Genomic DNA, 24,514 nt, shown 5'->3' with positions numbered 1-24,514 from the left:
GTGTGGGCACCAGGTGGCCTAGAAGCCTCAGCCCTGCCCTGGCGTGCTTTGTGACCTTGGGCAAGTCCTTTCCAAGCCAGGCTTTCTGGGGCATTAGGATGCTTGATGGCCCCAGTGTCTGTCGCTCTTGGATCCTGGAGAAGCTGAGGTTTTAAAGGCTTTTGAATCTATAGTTCTGAGATTTTCCTGTTTGAAAATTCTCAGCTGGTGCCATTTGCTGCCCACATGGGATGGTCTGGTTGGCTGGATCCTGCGCCTGCAAGCCTGGAAGCTCTGAGGATTCTGAAGCTCCTTGCGGCCAGCGGGGAAGGATCTTGCCCTCTTGCCTCATCCACAGGGAACAGCCTTGGTCACCTCATGGTCTTTCCCCAAGCTCTGCCAGCCCCTTGTCTCTGCAGTATTCCTGAGCCATGACGAAGAAGCTGATGTCCGTCTGGGGGAGGCAGGAGACTCAGGGTAGTGCCTTCATGCCACTAGGCTAGGCTGAGCCTCCTGGTCAGAGCACTCTGGGCATGATTAGCCTGGGCTTCTTGACCCCAACCCACTGCAGCCATTTGGTGCTCAGAAGGCCTGTTCTTCCTTTAATTGGCCTTAATGAGGCTTCAGTCTTAATAGTCAGAGGGTGGGGAAGGTGTTCACAGAGCTGATCAATGTCAAGGGGAATGGGACCTCAGAGTTCATCCAGTTTCACTCTCCATGTTACCAAGAAGAGAAACTGAGGCTTAGAGTGGGAAGTGACCCGCCATGGGCCACCCAGCGAAGGCATGGCAGAGCCAGGGAGGCCCCGGCATTGACCTTCCAGACAGTGCTGAGGGTCAGGTATTTGTTTCAAGAGCTGAGGTGGCCTCTGGGAGGCTGTGGGTGGGTTCAGAGGTTGGAATGGACACAGGGTCCCCCGTTAGGAGAAAAGCCTAGGAACAGGAGACCTCTGCCACTAGTTGACAGGGTGGCCCTGGGACAGTGACACCCCCTCTGGAAAATGGGAGTGGCCATCACCACCCTTCCCTGTCTCCAGAAAAGGGACACCTGTATGCGTGCCAACTGGTTGGCCTAATTATCCTTGCTCTGGCTGGGGTCAGCATTTGTTACCAAGTACACAGACTCCCTTTACCCTGGGAGGCAAGATGAGACTGTTAGCTAAACTAGTCCTCTCGGTGACAGACTTTCAGAGACACTATATGGGCAAACTGGTTTGGAGATTGCCAGGAGGTGGCAGGGAGCACCACCCAGGGATCCTAGGAGAACTTCCTAACCCAGAGAACCTTCTTGGGCCTCTTCAGATGGCATCTCACTAATTCTGCCAGCCCCCTGGAGGGGAGGAGGAGGGGAGGGGGAGTGGGACCATGTCATGATAGAAAAACTGAGGTGCTGCAGCCACATCTGTCCCAACCGTGCTGCTGGAGGAGGGGGTTGCAGCTGGAGGAGTGAGTGCGGGTCTGCTGGTAATGAATTCTCTCAGCTTTTTTATATCTGAAAAAGTCTTTAGTTTGCCTTTTGTTTTGAAATATATTTTTGCTGGGTATAAAATTCTAAGTTGATTTTTTTTTTCCATTTAGTACTTTAAAGATATTGCCTGTTGTCTTGTGGCTTGCAGTGATTCTGATGAGAAGTCCACTTACTTTGTTCCTTGACATGCAGTTGTCTTTTCTCTTCTGGTTGTTTTTAAGGCTCTCTTTGTTACTGACTTTAAGTGATTTGTTTATGATGTGCATTGGTATAGTTTTTTCATGTCTCTTCTGAGACCTGTGGATTTAGTCTTTTTTTTTTTTTTTTTTTTTTTTAATTGAGACAGAGTCTTACTCTGTTGCCCAGGCTGGAGTGCAGTGGCGCAATCTTGGCTCACTGCAAACTCCACCTCCTGGGTTCAAGCAATTCTCCTGCCTCAGCCTCCCAAGTAGCTGGGATTATAGGCACACGCCACCATGCCCTGCTAATTTTTGTATTTTTAGTAGAGACAGGGTTTCGCCATGTTGGCCAGGCTGGTCTCGAACTCCTGACCTCAAGTGATTCACCCGCCTCTGCCTCCCAAAGTGCTGGGATTACAGGCATGAGCCACTGCACCTCGCCTTGGATTTAGTCTTTAATCAAATGGTAGAAGTGTTTTGGCCATTTTTTTCTTCTTCTTCTTATTTTTTTGGTCTCTCCCTCACTCCCAACCCTTGCACCTTCTGAGACTGCAATTACACATATATTGGATGGCTTGAAGTTGACCCACAGTTTGCTGATGCTGTGATCATGTTCTTTCAGTCTTTCTGTGTGTCATTTTGGACAGTTTCTACTTATATGTCTTCAAGTTCACCAATTTTCTCTTCTATAGTGTTTAATCTGTTAATTCCACCTAGTATATTTTTCGTCTTAAATGTTGCATTTTCACCTCTTGAATTTCGATTTGTTGGCTAAAAAAAAAATCTTCCACATCTCTACCTAACTTTTTGAACACATGGAACACAGTTATAACTGTTTTTATGTCTTTATCTGCCAGTTCTAACATCTGTGTCAGTTTTTGGTTGATTTTGATGGATTTTTTTTCTCATGTGCATCATGTTTTCTTGTTTCTTTGTGTGTCTGGTAATTTTTAATTGGATACCAGGCATGCTGGATTTTAGTTTGTAGTTTTTGTTTGTTTTGTTTTCTCCTTTAAATATTTTGGAGCCTTGTTCTGGGATGCAGTTAGGTTACTTGGAAACGATTTAATGCTTTTGTGGCTTCCTGTCAAGCTTTATTAGGCAGGACCAGAGCAGACTTCACTCCAGGGTAGGAGTTGCAAATTATGGACCCCAGGCCAAAGGAAGCCTGTTGCCAGCTTTTATAAACAATAGAACATAGACATTTATTTATATACTTTGTTTGGCTGCTTTTGTGTTACACTAGCAGATTTGAGTAGTTGTGACAGAGAATATATGGCCCTTAAAGCCTCACATGTCTACACTCTGGTTCTTTAGGAAGTTTGGTTATGCCTGATCTAGGACTTATTTGTCCACTGCTGAGGCAGTATCCTTCTGAGGACCCCCCCGCAGGCCCTGTGTGTTAGAAGGGGTTTCTGTTCTGGCTGGGGGCACCTACACTATTCCCGGTCCTGCGTGAGCACCAGCAATTGTTCCAGCCACCACTTTCCGGTGGTTCTCTGCTCAGCCTCCCCTTTCCAGTAGTTCCCTGCTCAGCCTCAGTAGCTTCCTCACGTTCGTGTGCTGCTCGGCTATCAGCTGAAGACTCCAGGGGACCCTCTGCAGGTCTCTGGAGTTCACTCTGTGCAGCTCTTTCCCCTGTGGCACTCCGTCCTGCAAATCCTAGCTGCTACACTCAGAGTGAACCCTGTCTTCTCAACTCAGGGAGACCACAAGACTCCACGGGGGTGCCCCTCCCTGTGCTGCAGCCTGGAAGTAGTGGGGCGATCCTAGGGCTCAGCTGGTTTGTTCCTCTTCTCTCAGGGATCGCTGTGCTGATTGAAGCCTTTTGTCCATGGCTTCATAGATTTTATCTGGGTTTTTTATTGCTAAGGCAGGAGGGTGAATTCCGTCTCTGTTATTCCATCATGGCTGTAAGTGGAAGTTGAATCCAAGGTCATGATGGTCACCGCCTCAACCTTTAAGACAGTCTGCTGAATTCCTGTGAGCAGCCCTGATGCGTCACTTACAGCCTTCCAGCTGGCCCGGAGGGTAGTGAGACGATCCTGGCCTGTTCACCCCAGAGGGAGCCGTGGGTCTGGTGGGATGTGACTTGGGTTGGTGGGAGGACGAGGAGGGTCCGTGCAGCTGCCGTTTGTGGATCCCCTGCTAGGGCTTCACCTGCGTGAGTTCATTTTAATTTCCAACAACCTTGAGTGGGGATTGTTATTATCCCCATGAGGAAATGAAGGTACTTGCCCAACGTCATGCAGCTTCCCAGGAGGAACTGAGATCGGAGCCAGTGGGTGCAGAGCCCACACTACCACTGTCTGGGCATCTGCCATCAGAGCTGGAGAATAACGAAACCCAAGATGAGAGACTCTCTCCACCCCCTGCACTTCTCAGGTGGGAAAGTGAGGCCCAGAGAGGCCTAGGGACTTGTCTGCAGTGTGCGCAGTGTCTGTGGCTGCTTCAGGGCTCCAGGCTCTGGGGCAGGCTTGAGGGTATCTGTCCTCCACCTGCCTGGAGCATAGTGAGGAGAGAGAATATGGCCGCCTCTCTCCTCTCTCTGAGCCGCCTCTAGGGATCTCTGAGGCCTAGGAAGGTGAGGTGAGTGTAAAGCTTGTCATGTGCAGGTTGGAAACTGTCACCTCTTACCCGAGTCTTAGGACTCAGTCTTTGGGAGACTCCATTGCTGTGCCTGAGAAGAAATATGCAAGTGATACACGCTCAACCCAGACAGGCCAGAGTGACGACAGGGGAGGCTGGGGCTGCACTGGAGTTGGGATTTGAAAAAAGGTAGGAGTTGTCCGAGCAGATGCAAAATGGGCAGGTGGCAAGGAGAACATGTAGGAGACACAGTGGCTTGAGGCAGGACGCGTCGGGGAGAGGGATCAGGACGCGTCGGGGAGAGGGGTCAGGACGCGTTGGTCAGGGCCCCCCTGAAGAGGTGCTGCTGCAGAGGCTGGGCCTGTGCACCCGTAGTTTCCCACCATGCTCGGAACCAGGCCAGCCCGTCTTGCCCCACCCCTCCTCCCCAGGCACCTCTGTGGAGACCTGTTCTACCCACTCGCCCTGCGAGGGCACTTCTGCTTCAAGAGTGGTTCTGTGGTCACAGGAAGGCTAGGAAACAGCTGTTGTGGGTGTCAGGAGCCACAGGCTGTTGTTGGCACCTGTGAGGCAGGAGCCCTGTGGGGAGGCAGGGAGAGGGCGGCTACCAGCACTTCCTCTCCCAGACCCGTGGGCGCAATGAGATGTGTTAGCCGCCCAGACAGGCCCTGCCGGGCATCAGGCAGGGAACAGGAGTTGGGGTCCCTCGGCAGGGACATCAGAGACGAAGGGCCTTGGACATCTTGTCCACCTTCTCCTTTGACAGATGAAGAAACTGAGACCTGGAATGCAGGTGTGGCTCACCCAAAGCCCAGCCTAGAGCTCAGGCGCTGGTGCTGGGCCCACTCCGCCCACTCCACCCTTGCTCAGGGGGCTCCGGCTGGGGCTGAGGGAGATTGAGGAGGCCCACGCCTGTGCTCCCTGCCTCTGTGACCTAAAGCCCTGTCCCACCCCCAACACCAGCAGCCAGTGTTACGTGGCTTTGGGCCGTGTCTGCTGGGGGGCAGTGGCCACAGGTGGGGTGCTCCTTTGTGTGAGATGCTGTCACCCCTGCACCCCAGCTCAAGCTGCTCCAGTCACTGCCCAGGTGACGGAGGTGCTCCTGGCAGGGCACTGGGGATCCCCATGCAGCACCACCTTGGACCAGTGCCCTCCCCTCTCCCAGCTGCAGTTTCTGCATCTCTCATATGGAGGCGGATGTCCCCCTGTCCCAAGGACACAGAGTGAGGTGGGGGATTCGAGACACAGGTGGAAGGCAGGGTGGAGAAGGCTGGCGGATCCACTGGGCAGGGAGGGTACAGCATGGGAGGAGGTGCTCATCAGGCGGGGCGCTGGAGGGCTCGTGCACATGGACACCCCTGGACAGACATGCAGGAGGCGTTTGGGCACCAGGAGCCCCCAGGGAGAGGCCTGGGCTGGGGCAGGCACAGGCTCGCTGTTGGCTCACTGGAGCCCAGTGCCCACATCCCTGCTGGTGTCCCCCTCCAGTGCAGCCTGCCTGCCTCTGCCCCCCAGGCATGGCCATCCTCCCACACCCTGCCATCTTGGGCCATCCTCCCACACCCTGGCAGGAGCCAGATGGTTGTCTTGGGCATTGGGCCTCCTGGGTTCTGCAGCTGCATCTTCGAGGCCTCAAGGCCGCCCAGCAGAGGCCCGTCCATCAGTAAGATGCACAGGGACCATTGGGCTCCCTCCTTCACCTGGGAGCTGGGCTGTGTGGCCTGCGCAGATTGCAGGCTGCTGGGCTGGGAGCTGCCCGTCAGCTCTGACAGTGGGACCTGGGGTGCAGGACACACACGTGCCCGCCCGCCATGCCTGCCCCTGTGCCAGCTGCTCACATGGACATGGCTAGTTCCTGCCTCGGGAGTGGAACAAGCTCAGTGCTGGGACCCAGGCTACCCGCCTCCTGCCCAGTATGGCCCCTGACATACAGCAGGTAGAGCTGGTCTTTGGAGTCAGCCTCCCCTCTCATTTCCACAGCCCTTGCCCTGCCCAGGACCTCTGAGAGGATGTGCGGGCTTGGGGCCGCGGGACGCATCTGGTACTTTTCTTGACTTGGGCCAGCTCTGCCAATGTGTGAACTGGATAGAACAACAGGGGCAAGCCAGGCCCACACCCCCACTTGACAGATGGGGAAACCAAGGGCCCAGGAGGGGCTGTGGTCCCAGGTGCCCTGATTCCTGCAGTCGTTCCGAGACCAAGCCAGTTGGTCTTGTTCTCAATTGATAAAAGCTCCCCAAGACCTTCCTTAAACCAGGCCCCGTCCTGGGCTCAGACAAGGGCTCTGCTCTTGCTGAGCTCACAGTGTCACGAGTAAGCTGGGCCTCCCAACAGAATTAGGCAAGGTAGCGAATGCCTCTGTGCTTCAGTTTCTTTATCTGCAAAATGGGAAAAAGAACCACTGCCTCCCAGTGTGCTTGTGAGGACTGAACAAGGTAACAGTTGTAAAGGCTCCTTATAAACCATCAAGCAGCTCAAGGGCCCAGGACTGATGCCCAGTCTCTTGTGCAGAAGGTGCTCTGGGTGGGACAGGGCCCTGGGTTCTATCCTCAGTCATGGACTGTGATCTCAGCTTTCCTGTCTATAAAATGGAAATGGGCGTGACAGGACTCAAGGGCCCCCAAGAAACCTTTGTGGCTCCATGGACAGGCCAGGCTATTGGGGGTTGCCTGGGGTGCACCAGGCACCCCCTCCCCATCCCCAGCATAAGTTCATGCCTGTTACAAACCCATCTCTGACCACCCTGGGCACTGAACCCAATGCCTGGGGAGAGCCAAGACTGTGGGGGGATCCATTTTGGAGTGCAGGCTCCAACATATCCAACCTGACAGCAGATGATCCCTGGATCAGGCACCCTGCCTGGCTGAGGGCAATGTGGGGAATGGTACACATGGTGCGGGTCCTGCTGGGGCACGTCCCCCAGCCCAAGCCCAGGGCAAGTCCCCATCTGCCACGGTAGGCAGGGCCTGGTGCCCTCCAGGGAGAAGCATGCCTGCTGCGCCCTCATTAGGCTCCTTTCCAGGGTGGCACGTGAGGCTGTTTGCCTGCTCAGAAGTGGCTTAACCAAGGAGATTCCGGGGTTAGAGAGGCTTTGGGTCTGGGAGATCCCAGGCAGGGAGGACCCTGCTACCACCACACACCCCTGCCCATTGTCTCATCACCCTTGACTGGTGGCTCAATCCAGGGTCATGGTGACCTGCCTGCATTGTGTCTCCTCTGCCCTCTCATCCGCCCCCGCTCCAAGCAGTCTCTGGCCTTCCTTGAACATCTCCTGGGTCAGGGAGTGAGCTCCCTCTTAAGATCCCTGTTTAACCCTGGGCAGTCCTGGGGGCAGCAAGTGCTTCCCCATCTGGTGCCAACATCTGCCTCCCCTGTGAATCGTAGACCCTGCATCAACCAGCTACTCCCTCTGCCCCAAAACAGCCCTTCAGAAACAGAGAGATAGGGAGCAGTCATCTCCCCAGAGGACAGAGAGAACCCTAGGCCTTGGAGTTCTGGGAGTCCCAGCTGGTCCCACACCTCTGCTCTCCGCTCTGGGGGGACCACTGTCTCCCAGGCTCTCCGAGACTAAACGTCCAAGAGAAGGGACTGGAGACCAACCCTGACCTGACTCGGAGGTAGGTCCAGGCCCTGGCCCAACTTGCTTTGCGACATCCAACAAGCCTTACAACCTCATTGAGCCTCAGTTTACCTGGCTGCATGCTGGGCTGTCACCACCATGGTGCCTGTGAGAGGCTGCAGGAGTCAGGCTGACAAGACCCCCTGTAAATGGGAACGTGCGGGGTGACTGTGGGAGAAAGGCAGCAAACGGGCATCACCGAGCCCCCGCCCCAGCCCCCGGTCGGGCTCTTTGCAGGTGCTGCGGTATTCAGGTGTGCTCAATTCTCCTGAGAGATGGAGCACGCTATGCTGATGAGAAAACTGGGTCCAGAGAAGCCAGGTGTCTTGCTCAGGGTCACACAGTGAGTTTGAGGCCGGGCAGGTATGGAGCCCTCCCCTCTGCTGGAGTTTGGGCTTTGGTGCCAGGTGAACGATGGGTGTCAGCAGGGGCCTGAGGCCCAGGAGGAGCCCAGATGGGCCTGCAGGGGCCAGCCTGGTGAGCTCACTGTGGGGCGTGCAGACACGTCCCCAGCAGGCTCCAGGCTGCCTCCATCACGCTGAATCTCCACAGCCCAGCAAGGCTGAGTTCTGCTCTCTGGCAAGTCTGGGTAGTCTGTAGCCTGACTCTGTCCCCAGCTTGCTGTGTGGCCTAGGGCAGGTCCCTGGCCTCTTCTCCAGGTGGTCCTCAGACCTGGGATGGGGATGGTGGTGCCAGGCTCAGAGGGTGGGAGGGGTGGGGCTGCCCGAAAGTGGGACATGTGTCTGCATCAGCAGTGTAGGTGGCTGTGCCCAGGCACAGGCCCTGTCCTGACTCCCTCCCCTTGCTGCCCAGGGACAGGGAGGAGACTAGGTGTGAGAGAGGCCTGACAGTCACTGAGCCCCACTGGGGCCGGGCCCATACCACCTCATCCTGTCCTTCTGCATGTTCCACCTTGCACCTTCACTCACCCAGGCCCCCTGCCCTGTCGGTGGTACTTGGCTGGGCTGGGGGTAGGTAGGTATACCCTGACCACTGGGGCCCCACCCTGAGCCAGGTCCAGCAGGAGGTCACCTGCTATGGGGACAGATGTTGTCAGCTGACAGGAAGAGACCTGGTTTAGACACTGGCCAAAGTCCACACCAGCCCAGGAATGTAGGGGATGCCCCAGCGAGCCGCCATGCCAGCTGCTGCCCTTCCGGTCATTGACACATCAGGTTCATCTCAGCATTCCCACGTTACAAGGAGGGCAGAGTGTAGCCGGCCCTGGCCTGCGAATGCACCAACACAGGGCCCCTGGGCTGAGCCCAGAGCTGGGACTGCAACTAGAACTTCAGGGCAAGAGAGGCCCCTGGCCCCTCACTTCCTGGTCCCGGGCCTGAGGCTCCAGGAGTAGAGCCAGAGTGGGCACCCATGAGAGGTTGGTGGCATGGGAGGGCTGTGCGTTCTGCCAGGGCACCCTGTCCCCACTGCTGCGCTGTCTGACAGGCCCTAGTCTCTCTTCTTGCTCCCAGGTGATAGCTGTGGTTATGGACATGTTCACCGACGTGGACATCTTCAAGGACCTGCTGGACGCCGGCTTCAAGAGGAAAGTGGCCGTGTACATCATCGTGGATGAGAGTAACGTCAAGTACTTCCTGCACATGTGTGAGCGGGCCCGCATGCACCTGGGGCACCTCAAGGTGAGCAGGCTCCTCACTTGCCTGGGTGGCTGGAGGGCAGGGGTCATTCAGTCTGTCAACAAACACTTCGAGTACCTGCCTGCTCTGGACGGAGTCCTGTGCCAGGCACTCAGAGTCCAGTAATCCTAGAGCCTCCTGCCAAGCAGTCACATAGCCTCTACTTGAATTCCCTGAGGGACAGGATACTCACTACCTCCAACGTGGCAGAGATAAGATAAACACTGATTAGGTGCTTGCTGACCAGGTGCTGGAGCTCATGCCAAGTGCTGCATCATGTTATTTCAGAGCAGCCCATGCCACATCAGTTATCTGTTTGCTTGCATACCTCTGGTGATAGTGTGCTCACTGCCTCCTCAGGTAGCTCGTGGCCTTTCTGGAGAGCTTCAACTCCCAGGAAGTCCTTTCTTGGGTTAAGCCCAAATCTGTCTCCTTAGAATGTCCATTTACTGGTTTTAGATTCTGGCTCAGACAGAGGAAGCTCCCTCAGGCTGGGGCCAGGGAAGGCTTCTGCGATGGGTGCACAGTTGAAGTGAATTTGAGGCACAAGAGCAGAGGAGAAAGAACCTTTGGGGTGGGGGAAACCGTGGAACAGAAGTGGATCAGAGAAGGCTGCCGATGGGGTCAGGGTGGGCTGTGGTTCTCAGCACTGTTTTGCTGTGTGTCCTTGGGCATGTCACCTCCCTTCTCTGGGCTATAGGATCTCATTGGTCCAACGCTCTTCTGCCCAGACACCCTGGCATTTCGTGTCTGGAGCCCTCCTTCTGCCAGCCATTGCTTGGCACCTGCTGTGTGCAGAGCGTTTCCCTGAGAGCAGATCAGCGTGCGTGATGACAGCGAATACTTCTCTTGCATTGGCCGTGCGCCAGGCCCTGTCACAGGCACTTTGCATTGGTTAATTTAATCCTCACAACAGCCTAGTGGGATAGGGAGTTGTTCCCATTTTGCAGATGAGGGAATGGAGCCACATACCCCATGTCACTGCTAGCAAGTTAAAGATAGTGGGGTAGGGGCCTGCTCCAGACCCTTGGGCTCAGCACCAGTGTCTGACAGGTCAGAATTCTGCAGTTTTCAGGCTTGTGGTCCTAGGAGAAGGGGCACCACCAGTCTGGTTAACAAGGGGCCGGGCTCCACGCCTGTAATTTGTCAGCATTCGTCAAGCGCGCCCACCCCCTCCAACCCCAACGCCTCCGGTTGAGTCCTTTCAAGTGGTTGTGAGCACTCCGTGGTGAGTCTCTAGCTCTTGGGACATTTTTAATGTGGTTTCCCTGGCGGGTTGGCCCCAAGCCCCATGCCTGCCTCACTCCCCGCTGCGTAATTAGCGCTGGGAATCAATTCCAGTGGCAGATAGCTCATGCCTGAGAGAGCCAGTGTGGAAAGGCCACTTTGGAAACCTGACTGCAGAAGGCCTGGCCCTGCCCGATGCCCAGGAAGAGACCCCAGTGGGGCCCCACCAGCACTGTGCCCCTGCCTCAGGCTCAGCGAGTGCTTCGAACTTCCCCCAGCGTGCAGACGCAGGCAGGGAGCAAGCCTGTCGGTTTGGAGCAGGGACCCTAACCTGGGGCCAGCCGCTCCAGAGGCCTCGGCTTCCACCCAGGCCCCTTCTCAGCAGAGAAGCCCTGGCTGCTCCTCTGCTTGCAGAGTTCTGAGTTTCCAGGAAGCCGGAGGCAATGGGGCAGGTGGGGGGCCTGGAGTGCCTGGGCCTGAAGGGGCCTTGAGGTCATTCAGATGAGGCTCCCACAAGACAGATGGGGAAACTGAGGTCCGAGGGAGGCCATGCCTTGCCCAAAGCAATTCCCACCAATTTAGGGGTGGCGCCTAAAAGCCAATAGTGAGAAATCAGCTCTGACAAGGAGGCTGCAGATCCCTGGTACTCAAGCAGCAAATAATAAACAACTACAAATAATAACACAGAGCATCAAAGGATGAACTTGATCCCTTATATTAATTCTCTTATCCTTTTTATTGGCTCAGCCAATCTTCTAGCACTCCCACCCTACTCATTCACACCAACTACTCAACTATCAACAAACCTAGGAATGGCCATCCCACTATGGGCAGGGGAAGTAGTCACTGGCTTCCATTATAAAACCAAAACCAAAGCCAACCTGCCAGCACAGGCTGCCCTGGTGCTGCCCACACGGCACTGGCCATTGACCTGCTGTGGGACCTGGGTGTGTGGTTCCACCTCTCTGGGCCTCGAGTGCCCCATGGCCATAGTGATGCCTCACGTGGTTGTGTGGGGGTGAAATTAATGGAGACGGTGGTTGTAAAGTGCTGTGTGTGCTGAGGAAAGTTATACAGCTACTGGCAAGAACCACACATTCTAAATCCCAGGCCCTGGGCTGGGGCAGGGGCTTGGGTATGAGGCCTGCCCTGTTCCACCCCCAGCCCTTCCACTGGCTGTGACCAGCTGGAAGGCAGCTGGCACTGCAGGTCCCTGGCCCGGCCTGCCCTGCTCAGCCGCCTCGCTTCCCCAGGGAAGGTGGCAGGGTCTGTAGGGTGACGTATCTGGGAGCTAGACGCCTCCATGGGAAAGTGTGACCTGGCTTCCTCATTCTCGCCTCTGAGCTTGCCCTTCCACGGCCCTGGGCGGGTGGTCAGAGGCCCTGAGAGCCCAGCCCCAGCCAAGTGTCACCCCCTGTCGAGGGCCTGCCTTCCCTGCCTACCTCCCTCACCTAGGGCTAGCTGGGCCCAGACCTGTCCCGGGAGCACTTCCTTTGCCGATAATCCCTGGACCTGCCCTCAGCCGCTGCCACTCCTGCCCAGCTCTGCACCAACCTGCCCCAGCTCCTTTGGGCCCAGGGTACAGGTTTTCTGGTAGGGTCATCCTTTTGACCTTGGGGTGTCAGGTGCCAGTTTGGGGGTGATACCAGGAGCCAGTCCTGAGCCCCAGCTGTGCCACCTGCATGGTAACCTTGGGCAGAGTCACTGAATCTTTCTAGGCCTCCATTGTCTTGTCTACAAAATGGGGATATGGTCATTTATCTGTCAGGGCTGCTGTGAAGAGTGAAGGAGGCTGTTTGTGCGGTGGGCCTTTGGTCACGAGCTCCCTTCCCATCCTGGCTTTGGCTGGGGACAGGCACAGCCCCGCCATGAGACGCAGCTCTGGTCTGAGTGCTGAGCGGCTTTCTTTCCCTCTGTGCCAGTGTCTGGCCGTGGTTCACCCTCACTTGGCGCCTTCCTCCTGAGCTTGGAGCCCACATCAACACACTCTCGAAACGCTGCCCTGTTGCTTGGGCCGAGCCCACTCCTGGTCCCCAGGTGAGGCGGGAGCAGCGTGCACCAGTGTCTCCCCAAATGTGGGGCTCCCAGCCATTCCTAAGCACCTCAGCCGGTCGCCCTGGCCGGCCCCAGTGGCCCTCCACATGGGAGTATGGGAATCACCACCCCAAATGACAAATAGGGAGCAGGCCTTGGGAAGAGGGCCAGAACTTTCACTGATACCCTCTAGGGTCACAGGGCCAGGCCGCATGACTTGGCTGCTTTTTGGGGTGATACTGGGTGTGGAGAGATGCTCCCGGGCCAACCAGAGACAGGCTGGACCTGAGGCTTCCAGCTTAGGACAGACAAGAACCATGAGATGCCTGGGCCATCTGAAAAGCTAGTTGACTTCGTGCAGCCAAACTGGAAAAACCAGCAGCCCCTGGGCAAAGGCCAGATCCGTTTCCCGTTTCTGATGAACAAAGAAGCATCAGCTGGGACGGTCATGGGAAGGCACGCGGTGAGGAAGTGAGGATCGCTGCCGCTCAGGCCTCATGCTGGACAGGCCCGACCCAGCCCTTCTGCTGCCCAGGTTCCCCCATTCCCCGGGGATGCCTGGGTCTTGCTGTTTCTACCTGGGCCTGGGTCTGTGATGGATTCAGGGTATAAGGCAGGGTTCTCTTTTTTTTTTTTTTGAGAGGGAGTCTTGCTTTGTCGCCCAGGCTGGAGTGCAGTGGCATGATCTTGGCTCACTGCAAGCTCTGCCTCCCGGGTTCATGCCATTCTCCTGCCTCAGCCTCCCCAGTAGCTGGGACTACAGGCGCCCGCCACCATGCCCGGCTAATTTTTTGTATTTTTAGTAGAGATGGGGTTTCACCATGTTAGCCAGGATGGTCTCGATCTCCTGACCTCGTGATCCGCCCGCCTTGGCCTCCCAAAGTTCTGGGATTACAGGCGTGAGCCACCGCACCTGGCCAAGGCAGGGGTTCTCAAACGGGGGGATTCACTCTGCTGAGGGACATTTGGCATTTTTAACTGTCCACCTTGGGGGTACTACCAGCATTGAGTGACCAAGGATGTTGTTAAACATCCTACACTGCCGGGGACAGGTCCCACACAAAAGGGGACGTGTATCAGTTGTGCAGAGGCTGAGCAGCCCTGGCCTAGGGGAGAGAGGAGCCCCTCAGACCAGGGCGTTGGAGCTAGGCTGGCCCTGCCCCTACATGCCGTCACATACTTTGGGCCAAATGTGGTTTACAAAGGGCCCACCACCCCAACTTCACAACAGCCTGGAGAAGGCCAGGGTGAGTGTTTACCGCCCCTCTCCACTCTCCACAGAGAGAGACAGGCCCTGTAGAAGACAGTGGAGGCTGCTGGGGGCCAGCACCTCAGGCAGCCAGGCTCCCGCTGCCATGTCGGACTCTGTTCCTTGCGTTCCTCACACTAGGCCTGGCCTCAATGTTCCCAGCTCAGACCTGGTCAGGATGCATCTGTGGGCCTCCCCACTCCTCTACCAGGCCAGGAGATGCCAGCAGGGCCCTGAGGAGGTGGGTGATGAAGGAGCCCTGTCCTCAGTCCTGGCCCAGCCCAGGGCTACTGGGAGACAGTGGGCAGGTCACTTCCCCTCCCTGAGCCCACCAACCACCCACCCAGTACGGCTGACAGTCCTGGCCTGCCTGGGGAGTCCATCCCTCCTGGATGTTTTGTGGTCCTCTGTGTTGGTTCCCCACAGCCCACTGTGCCACTTCCAGTTCATGGGGCACCCACTGGGAGCTGGACACATTCCCTGGGTGGGCCCCACCTGTACTGTGGCTCTATTCAGTCCTCACAGCAGCCTTGCAGCACAAGGATGAGTAGGCCCTTTCATAGATGAGAAAATTGAGGCATGGAAAGAAAGGCCTTGGTTGGCGTCCATTTGGTGCTAGGACTGGAGCCTGTTTGACTGGAGCTCAGGAATGCCTAGACCCTAGACCCGCTCTGCTCCAGGGGCTCCTGAGCTCAGCCCCCTCTGCCTCCCACCAGTGGGCTTGGCACAGTTGGATCACGTGTCCTTTAAGCACATGTGGCCTGGAGGCCTGAGGGGATTGGGGGTAGGGTGCTGCAGTTTGCCCCAGCCTTGGAGCCCCCACCTTGCTACCCGCTGAGAGCAGATGAAGCACCGCCCGGCCGTCCTCCCCTGCCCTGACTCGCCCTTGACGTCCTCTCTTACGTATGAGGAAACTGAGGTCCCAGAGGGTCCAAAGACTTGCCCAGGGCACCCCTCTTGGGCCAGCCCCGGCGTCCCTCCACCCATCTGCTGTCCTGTGCCGGGGGTGTCCCAGGGGCTCAGAGACAATGCGGCTTTGTGGGATCCTCCACCTCTGCGCACGCGAGCCCAGAGTCTTGAGACGTTACCTCATCCAGGCCAGGCCCTGTGGGGTGGGGCCCATCCAGGCACAAGCTGGGGAGCAGGCCATGAGGCAAGAGGTGGGGGGCCCTGCTGCAGGCCCCCACCTGCTGCTGAGCCCCAGGTAGAACGGGCCTAAGAGTTGGAGGCCCGCCCTGCTGTGTGCTAAGGGAGACTAAGGCCCAGCAAGGGCCGGGGACTTGCTCGGAGTCACACAGCGAGTCAGCGGCCCAGCCGAGGCTTGCGGCTCACATGGAGGCTGAGTCACTCTGAGATGGAAGTGGTGACTTTCCGAGCCCTCATCAGGACAAGGTTTGGGATGGGTGGGGACAGACACTATCCAGAAGGGTCCTGATGCTGGCGGCTGATTTTCCAGGCTAAGGAGGGGTCTGTGGCTGGGCCAGGAGCCTGCAGAAGGCGATGGAGCTGGGCTCGGTTGGGCTCAGTGACAAGGAAGGCCTCGTACCACCTCCAGGATCTTTGTCCGACTTCTCAACTCCGTGTTGGGTACAAAGTCACGAGTGCTAATTGTCCTGGGCCGTGGCCAGCTTCCTGCTGAGCTGGCTGTGTGCAGACCTGCAGCCTGCGGGGCGGGGGGCCAGCGAGGGCGGCCCTGGGAGCAGAGGCTTATCTGCTTTCTGCACTGGGCCCTGTGACAAGGCGATTGTTTATCCCACAGGTGGGCATCAGATGGGGACTCACCCACGGCCCACACCTGCCTGCCTCGGTGGTTGCTTGCCTGGGGCCACCCCAGCCACAGGGGTCTGGGACACAGAAAGGACTGGCAGGGCAGGAGGCTGGACGGCATGGCAGGTGGCTCTGCTCTCTCAGGCTCCCCTCCTCTCCCATAGCATTCACTTCACACACCCACTGCCTGATGCCAGAACTGCTCCTGAGATGCACACCCAACCCCATCGCTTGGCTCCCTCCTGGCACCAGGGCCAAGCTCAGGCCCTTAAGCCGGTGCAGGGTCTTTTACCAGGAGCCCGCCCCTGCTCACTCTGCAGGCTCCATCACCCACCCCTCCTCCCCTGAGGTGCTCTTGTACAAAGGCCTCTCATGCCTGGCCTTTGAGTCCCTTCCCTGGAATGCTTCCCCACCTCCCGCTGTGACCTATGTCATCCTTTCCCGGGAGCCTCCCGGCCAGCCCTTCACACTCCAGGCTACTTCTCTGCGATCCTGGGCATTCAGCTTGTTTTCGTTTACCCCCCAGCCTCCCCTTCACCTCCCAGGTGGGATCCTCATCACAGGCATCTCTGCAGCTGGAGGCCTCGGCAGGGGTTGATGACTATGTGAATGAGTGGGGTGAATAAGCTGGGGCCAGTGAGTGGGTGAGGGGACAGACCAGTACATCACAGCTCAGCCTGACTAAGAACACGTCATAGCCGAGAGCCAGAAGCCGCCACAGAGCCCTTCGGGAGGGAGTGAGACTCCCATCACAGGAGGCATGCAGGCAGACCAGTCAGGAATCCCCGGAGTTGGTGTTAAAACTGAGATTCCCTGCCTGACCGCAGGCCTCCTGAGTCAGACCCTCAGGGCACCCAGGAGCATTTCTTACACAAGGCCCTAGACAGGGGCCAGATGAGCCCCAGGTCCCCTTTACACCTGTGATTCTACTTCGGGATGCCCTTGGCCATCCTCGACACCTGGGTTCCAGCCAGGCTCGCCCTGCCCTTCCTGGGGTCTGCCGTGCCCAGCACCAGCCTTTACCATCTGCTCCTCCCTCACAGCAGGCCCTGCTACCAGGGGGAGGGAAGTCAGCACCTGGAGCTCGTAACACACAGGCCTTTGGCAGCTCCAGAGACTCCACACTGGGACAGAGGGCCCTTATGTGGCCAGGGTCCAGGAAAAGGCCGGTGACGACCTGGCCTTGGAGCTGAGGCAGTTGAGGGGCCCGCTGTGCTCCTCATGCCCAAGGAACCCTCTTCTCCTTGGGTCTCAGCTCCCTTTGCCACAGTCTCTGAGGGCCTTCCTGACCTGCTCCTGGGCCAAACAGTGTAAGCCGGCACAGCATTGAATCTCTGACCATTTACAGGACCTGGCCTGGGTGCTGGGTGGTGTTCTGGCCACGGGGAAGGAGAAAGGTTTGCTGTGAGTCCTGCCCTCGGAGCAGAGCCCAGCAGAGACAGGGGTGTTGAGAAGCACAGGGGAGAGGCTGGGTAGGGCCACGCCCCCCGGAAGGCCACAGACTTATCGGAGTATAAGGCACAGATTCCGCAGGGCAGGCCCCCTTCCTGCCCTCCTCTGGCTACATCACCCCCTAGCCACCCACGAGACACTTCTAAAACGTGTGCACATCACCCTCCCGCTCAGGACCCCACCACAGCATCCACCACCCATGGCAGCATTTCCCAAACTGGCTGGCTGTGTAAGCCTTTTGCTGCCTGATGCTGCTCTTTCAGACACCTTCGGGGCCAAAGCCCAGACCATCTCATCCCACCCCCTTTGTACCAGTGCCTGCCCCCTCTGCAGCTTCACGGCTCAGCAGCTCCCTCCTTACCCTGGGCCCTGCAGTCCCAGACACACCAGCCCCTTTCTCCAGGCCTTACAGCCTCTTCCTTCCCCTCCTGACTACTCCAGAGTCCCCTCTGAGCCCTGGGCAGCTGCCGTCCTCCCCTCGCCCTGTGTGGTCAGGGTTGCAGTCGTGTAATTCTGTCTCTTGGTTCCCAATACAGAATCTCAGAGTGCGGAGCAGCGGGGGAACCGAGTTCTTCACGCGGTCGGCAACCAAGTTCAAGGGTGCCCTGGCCCAGAAGTTCATGTTTGTGGATGGAGACCGGGCTGTGTGCGGCTCCTACAGGTGACTCCAGCTTTCAGGGAAGTTGTGGGAGAGGTACCTCTGGCTCCCAACTGGCTTCTGCCCTTAATCCTAACCCTGGTTATTCCGATTCATTGGTCCCAAGGCTGCTGAGGTGTGTGCAGGGCTGGAGCACATCTGCCCGCTTGTCTGTCTCTGGAGGCAGGCAGAGAAGAGCTTTGTCTGAGGACGCTGTTGTTCCAGCTTGGAGATGTCACTGGCCTGGAGGTGGGGTGTGGCCAGGCCATGCCTTCGCAAGCCTATGGGGGTCACTCTGAGAGCCGTCCTTAGGGATGGGGCCAGCTCTGTGGGCACCACCACACGGGGCATGGGGTGGGCGCTGCCCATGGTTACATGGGGGTTGGTGGCAGCATAGACACATGGCAGCAGCGGCCATCATGTGCGGCACCCCCTACGGTGTCCAGGACCTTCCTGAGCTGCTTAGTGAATCCCGTACCAGCCTGAGAGGAGCACAGCGCCCTGCCATTTGCAGAGGTGGGAACGGGCTTGGTGCAACCAACTTGCTTGACATCCGACTCAGTCTGACCCCACAGCATGCACCTGCTCTCTGCCCCCATTCACTTCTTGATCCCAGGGCCCTGCGGCCACAGTCTGAAGCTCAGCAGCTATGGGTGCACGGGGGCTGGGCGGAAGATGCAGGGTCATGTGCCTGACCAGCGCCCTCTCCCTCTGTTGCAGCTTCACGTGGTCAGCCGCGCGGACGGACCGGAATGTGATCTCCGTGCTGTCTGGCCAGGTGGTGGAGATGTTCGACCGGCAGTTCCAGGAGCTGTACCTCATGTCACACAGTGTGAGCCTCAAGGGCATCCCTATGGAGAAGGAGCCAGAGCCGGAGCCTATCGTGCTGCCCTCTGTGGTCCCCCTGGTGCCCGCGGGCACTGTGGCCAAGAAGCTCGTCAACCCCAAGTACGCACTTGTCAAGGCCAAGAGCGTCGACGAGATTGCCAAGATCTCCTCTGAGAAGCAGGAGACCAAGAAGCCCCTGGGGCTGAAAGGCCCAGCGCTGGCCGAGCATCCAGGGGACCTCCCTGAGCTGCTGCCACCCATCCACCCAGGACTGCTCCACCTGGAGAGGGCCAACATGTTTGAGTACCTGCCCACGTGGGTGGAGCCAGACCCGGAGCCTGGCAGCGACATCCTGGGCTACATCAATATCATCGACCCCAACATCTGGAACCCCCAGCCCAGCCAGATGAACCGCATCAAGATCCGTGACACCTCCCAGGCCAGCGCCCAGCACCAGCTGTGGAAGCAGAGCCAGGACAGCAGGCCCCGTCCAGAGCCTTGCCCTCCCCCAGAGCCCAGTGCCCCCCAGGACAGTGTCCCAGCTGAGAACGGCCTCCCCCAGGGGGACCCTGAGCCATTGCCCCCTGTGCCCAAGCCCCGGACAGTCCCTGTGGCAGATGTACTAGTCCAGGACAGCAGTGATATTGGCTGGGTCCTGGAGCTCCCCAAAGAGGAGGCTCCCCAGAATGGGACAGACCACAGTCTACCCAGGATGGCAGGCCCAGGCCACGCCCCACTCCAGCGGCAGCTATCTGTGACCCAGGATGACCCCGACAGCCTTGGGGTGGGGTTCCCCAATGGGCTGGATGGGGCGGAAGAAGAAGATGATGACGACTACGTAACCCTCAGTGACCAGGACAGCCACTCAGGCAGCTCCGGCCGTGGCCCTGGCCCCCGACGGCCCTCAGTGGCCTCCTCTGTGTCAGAGGAATACTTCGAGGTGAGAGAGCACTCAGTCCCTCTCCGGAGGCGCCACTCAGAGCAAGTGGCCAACGGGCCAACCCCACCACCGCGCCGGCAGCTGAGTGCCCCCCATATAACCCGAGGGACCTTTGTTGGACCCCAGGGTGGCTCCCCGTGGGCCCAGAGTCGGGGGAGAGAAGAAAAAGATACGTCGAAGAGGATGATGCAGGCCCAGCGCTCCACAGACAAGGAGGCACAGGTGGGTTAGGGTCCCTGCACACCAGGGGTCACGAGTCCCTCCCTGCCAGCCACCCAAGAGCTCGAGCTGCTGTCTTCTGGGCTACCATGTCCCTGACTCTGATGACTTCAATTCCCTTGTTACAGATGGGGAAACTTGATGAACAGGCAGGGGTGGGAACCGGCCAGGGCCATATCGAAGGCCATCATTAATGCTGGGGACTCTTGGTCCCAGCGTCCTGAAAAGGCAACCTAAGGAAATGCACGTTTCCCCACCCAGAGGTCTCCAAAGCCTGTGGTTAGAGGATCTTGATGGCACCTGCCAGATGGGTGGCACAGTCCCTAGTCTGCAGATGAGGAAACGGCGGGGCACAGGGACGTTCATTTACAGCCTTGAGGTCACACAGCAGTAAGTGATACCTGTCCAGACCTTGTGCCAAGCCACATCCATGTCAATCCCTTTGATTGTGGCCCTGAGGACCACTCTCCCCACTCCCCAGGTTGGGGAACAGTTCACATCTATCCTTTGCCTCTTCTCCTGGTGACGTTTTCAGGACAAGGTCCCAGAACCCTGGGTGCCCTGCAGCCTGGGCTCAGTGCCCGGAGCCCATCTTACCTGGGAACAGTGCGCGGCTGATCATGCCTGGCATGATGATCAGGCCCATGGGGAGCATCTTGAGGTAGCTGGCCAGGATGGAGCCTGCCTTGGCATGGTTCAGGTCCCGGGCTGACAGTGACCGCTGCACGATGACCTGGGGGTGGAGTGCGAGATGGAGTGAGTCCAAGCCTGAGGGACGCTTGTGTCAGGATTGGTCCTTCGTGGGCCTCAGGGAGTGGGCATGAGGCACGATGATGTCCCATTAACCTCCGACCTGCCCAAAACAGCCACACTCAAAGCCCTAATACTGTCAGCGTCCCCCCAGGAGAGCTCACTTCAGCAGGCCAAGCAGCGAGAGCCGAGGTACACTCATTCCCAGGGACTCAGTCCCCTGACCTGTCAACAGGGGAGGTGTGGATCCTGCCCAGCCCACCACCCCTGGCAATTGTCAGGGCTGGAGGAGACCCTGGGTGGGGTGGTATGGGGACACACACCCCTACCCTCATCTCCTGGACCCTCATGACAGCAGCTGGCACATTTATAGTGCCAGGAGCAGACACTGGCGCCAACTGTGTTTGCATGGCTGGCAGAGTTCAGGTGCTTTAAGACCTGGGGTTTGGAAAGCTTGCAGTTCAGTAGCAGAGGGAGGCTAGAAGCTACCTGAGGACACCGGGCCTTCTGGGAGCCTTCAGCAAATCCTAACCAGGCCTTTCCAGATTTGCAGAATGGGAGGAGGGAGTGGTAATTTGGACCCATAATGTCTGAGATCCCTTCCAGCACTGATATTACGATTCTACTTCAAAAGAGTTACTTTTTAAACAGCTTTATTGAGATATTCACAGACCATATAGTTCACCCAAAGTGTACACTGTTCCCATGGTTTTTAGTACGTTCACAAAGTTGTACGACCTATGACTCTGAAATGTAACTGGTTTTCCTTTGTGGTTCTACAGTTTAAGTCACCACCTGCAACTCAGGAGCAGGAAGCCTCCGTGATTTTTTTTTTTTTTTGAGACGGAGTTTCACTCTTGTTGCCCAGGCTGGAGTGCAATGGCGCAATCTTGGCTCACCGTAACCTCTGCCTCCCAGGGTTCAAGGGATTCTCCTGCCTCAGCCTCCCAAGTAGCTGGGATTACAGGCATGAGCCACCACGCCCGGCTAATTTTTTTTTTTGTATTTTTAGTAGAGATGGGGTTTTACCATGTTGGTCAGGCTGGTCTCGAACTCCCGACATCAGGTGATCCGCTCGCCTCGGCCTCCCAAAGTGCTGGGATTACAGGCGTGAGCCACCGCGTCCGGCTGCCTCCGTGATTTTAACTTACTTTCCAAAGCTTGCTAGTTTAACGGACAGCTCCCAGCATTTACCCCTAAGCTGTGGATGTCACGGAAACATTAACTACAGAGGCTAGGAGTGCCTGCGGGCTGCAGCCTCCGAACTCAGGGCAAGCTGCTGTCCTTCCTGCTTCTCTGCCAGCTTGCTGTGACTTGGGAGAAGTCCTTGCCTCAGTTTGGGCCTCAGTTGCCCCATCTGGACAATGAGAGTTAGATGGTGGTTCTTTCTAGGTGCTTGGGAGAGAAGCATTTCCCTAAGACCCTGCATATCTTTCTGCCATTAATGGGATATTCGCCTCTATATTTCAATCCGTGCTCATGGCAGCTGGCCCTGGGACAGGTGCTGTCTCCCCAGGTTGAGAAGCTGAGGCTCAGAGTTTCCATGAGCTGTGAGGCCTGCCAGTCCCCCTGAATAGGGCAGGGGCTTTCCCCACCCCTGACTGTCAGATAGCAAGGCTGGGTCCCCAACTCAGATGTCAGCAGGCCACTGCTCACCCCCACCTCCCAGCACTGGTGTCCAGTCCCAGCCAGGCCCTCTTCCCTGAGGAAGCCGGCACTCACTCCCTGAGTGGCCATTTCACCTTGGGCTCCTCATCTGCAAAATGAGGAGAGTTGTTGCAACGACCTAAGTGAGGCTGCTAGTGTAGCCAGCCAAGCCTGTCCCTGGCTCCTCAAGGGCCTCCGGTGAATGTGAGTTCTCTTTCTCAGGGAAGATGATGAATGAGTTTTGGGGTGTGGCCACTGGAGTCAGCACGCTGCCCACGAAAGCTGTGGTTGCTGTTACGACTGAGGTGGCTGCTGCTGACTAAGGGAGGGCACCCGGCCTGGAGCTGCAGCATCAGCAGGTGACAGAGCTGGCAGGACCCTGGGAGGCCTTCTGGTCTGTGCACCGCCCTGTTTCACAGACAGGGACACACCAAGGCCCAGGGAGGGGCAGGGGCATAGCCCAGACGGGAGCCCAGACCAGGGCTCTGTCCACTGGACCCTTTGCCTCTTTGTTACTGGTTTTGTTTCTGGTTAGAAAAATGCCACCTACTTGTCATGGATGAGCCAGAAGATAGTGAACGGCCCATGCCTGTATCCCAGCACTTTGGGAGGCCAAGGTGGGTGGATTACTTGAGGTCAGGAGTTCAAGACCAGCCTGGCCAACATGGTGAAACCCCGTTTCTACTAAAAATACAAAAATTGTCCGGGCACGGTGGCTCACGCCTGTAATCCCAGCACTTTGGGAGGCCTAGGTGGGCGGATCACGAGGTCAGGAGTTCGAGACCAGCCTTGCCAACATGGTGAAACCCCGTCTCTATTAAAAATACAAACATTAGCCGGGCATGGTGGTATACGCCTGTAATCCCAGCTACTTAGGAGGCTGAGGCAGGAGAATTGCTTGAACTCAGGAGGCGGAGGTTGCAGTGAGCCGAGATCACACCACTGCACTCCACCCTGGGTGACAGAACAAGACTATGTCTCTAGAAAAAAAAAAAAAAAAAAAAACTTAAAAAAAAAATACAAAAATTAGCCAAGTGTGGTGGCATATGCCTGTAGTCCCAGCTACCTGGGTGGCTGAGACAGGAGAATCACTTGAACCTGGGAGGCGGAGCTTGCAGTGAGCTGAGATGGTGCCACTGCACTCCAGCCTGAGCAACAGAGCAAGACTCCATCTTAAAAAAAAGCAAAACACCCCTATGGTCTCAGCACACAGAACTGCTGCCTCCCTTCTGACTAGACTGTGGCTGTCTTTGAGGGCTACCCTGGCCACAGAGCAAAGTGGAGTCGGACCTCTAGGTGCCCCTAAAAGTCCCCAGTGTCAGTGAGAGCCACACAGAGACCAGGAACCTCAAGCAGGACTAGTGCCTGGGCTTCTGGACCGAGGGCCCGCATCCACCAGGCAGACCCAGCCCGAGGGGAGGAGGATGGGGAGGTAGGGCAGAGGCCAGGCTACAGCTCCAATGCGGTTGGTGTCCTGAACCAACTGGTGTCAGCAGTGTCCCTCCTCCACCTCCCTGTGTGATCCTCTCTGGGCCTCTGGCTCCTTATCTGTGCAGTGGGGCCCGCCCAACCCTGACCCCAAGGCCAGGACATGTGCAGATTCGTTTGGCCTTGATGGGAAAATCTCCTGACTGATGTTCCACCCAGAGAAGCCTGTGCCATGCCAAGCCCATGCTGCGTTGGGAGGAGGTGGGAGGTGGCAGGTATAAAGGGGCTCAGCCTGGCAGGGTACCACATGCCTACTGGGCCCCAAAGGCCAACCTTTCACCGGCCCCTGGCCCACTGGGGCTGGCCCTCAGCCCTCCCAGGAGAACTGGGCAGACGCCTGCTGTGAGCCCACCTGTTCCCTGGAGAGCCCTCCCATGAGGCATGGCGGATGTGGGCAGCTTGTGAGCACAGCATGCCGGAGTATGAGGGGCCCTGCTTGAGGACCACGTGTTACAGATGGGGAAACTGAGGCTCGGCCTTCCAGAGCTTCTGATAGCTCCCAGTTGGGGTCTGTTCTTTTTTTTTTTTTTTAGACGCACTCTCGCTCTGTCCCCCAGGCTGGAGTGCAGTGGCGCGATCTCGGCTCACCATCAACTCCACTTCCCAGGTTCACGCCATTCTCCTGCCTCAGCCTCCCAAGTAGCTGGGACTACAGGCGCCCGCCACCGCACCCAGCTAATTTTTTGTATTTTTAGTAGAGACGGGGTTTCATTGTGTTAGCCAGGATGGTCTCGATCTCCTGACCTCGTGATCCGCCCATCTCAGCCTCTCAAAGTGCTGGGATTATAGACCCAGGTGGACCCCTG

The 24,514-nt window shown here is 57.4% G+C and overlaps 2 protein-coding genes across 5 annotated transcripts in view; one reads left to right on the top strand and one right to left on the bottom strand.

The window, feature by feature from the left end:
* Positions 1-24,514, bottom strand: part of SLC5A10 (solute carrier family 5 member 10) — a 69,123-nt gene that overhangs the window by 24,099 nt on the left and 20,510 nt on the right. For all 4 annotated transcript variants that reach the window (XM_054458432.2, XM_054458433.2, XM_054458434.2 and 1 more), the window contains one exon: positions 20,421-20,556. In XM_054458432.2, coding sequence (XP_054314407.2) covers positions 20,421-20,556 — 136 coding nt within the window. The remainder of the gene's footprint in view (positions 1-20,420; positions 20,557-24,514) is intronic.
* The window catches only part of FAM83G (family with sequence similarity 83 member G), a 35,180-nt gene that overhangs the window by 7,147 nt on the left and 3,519 nt on the right, over positions 1-24,514 (top strand). Inside the window, exons 3-5 of the mRNA XM_054458431.2 lie at positions 9,306-9,473; positions 17,736-17,860; positions 18,557-19,826. Coding sequence (XP_054314406.2) covers positions 9,306-9,473; positions 17,736-17,860; positions 18,557-19,826 — 1,563 coding nt within the window. The remainder of the gene's footprint in view (positions 1-9,305; positions 9,474-17,735; positions 17,861-18,556; positions 19,827-24,514) is intronic.

This window comes from Pongo pygmaeus, chromosome 19 (genome assembly GCF_028885625.2).
Source record: "Pongo pygmaeus isolate AG05252 chromosome 19, NHGRI_mPonPyg2-v2.0_pri, whole genome shotgun sequence".
Classification (NCBI taxonomy): domain Eukaryota; kingdom Metazoa; phylum Chordata; class Mammalia; order Primates; family Hominidae; genus Pongo; species Pongo pygmaeus.
The sequence above is the reverse complement of the archived record's forward strand: the minus strand, read 5'-3'. Positions and strand labels throughout refer to the sequence as shown.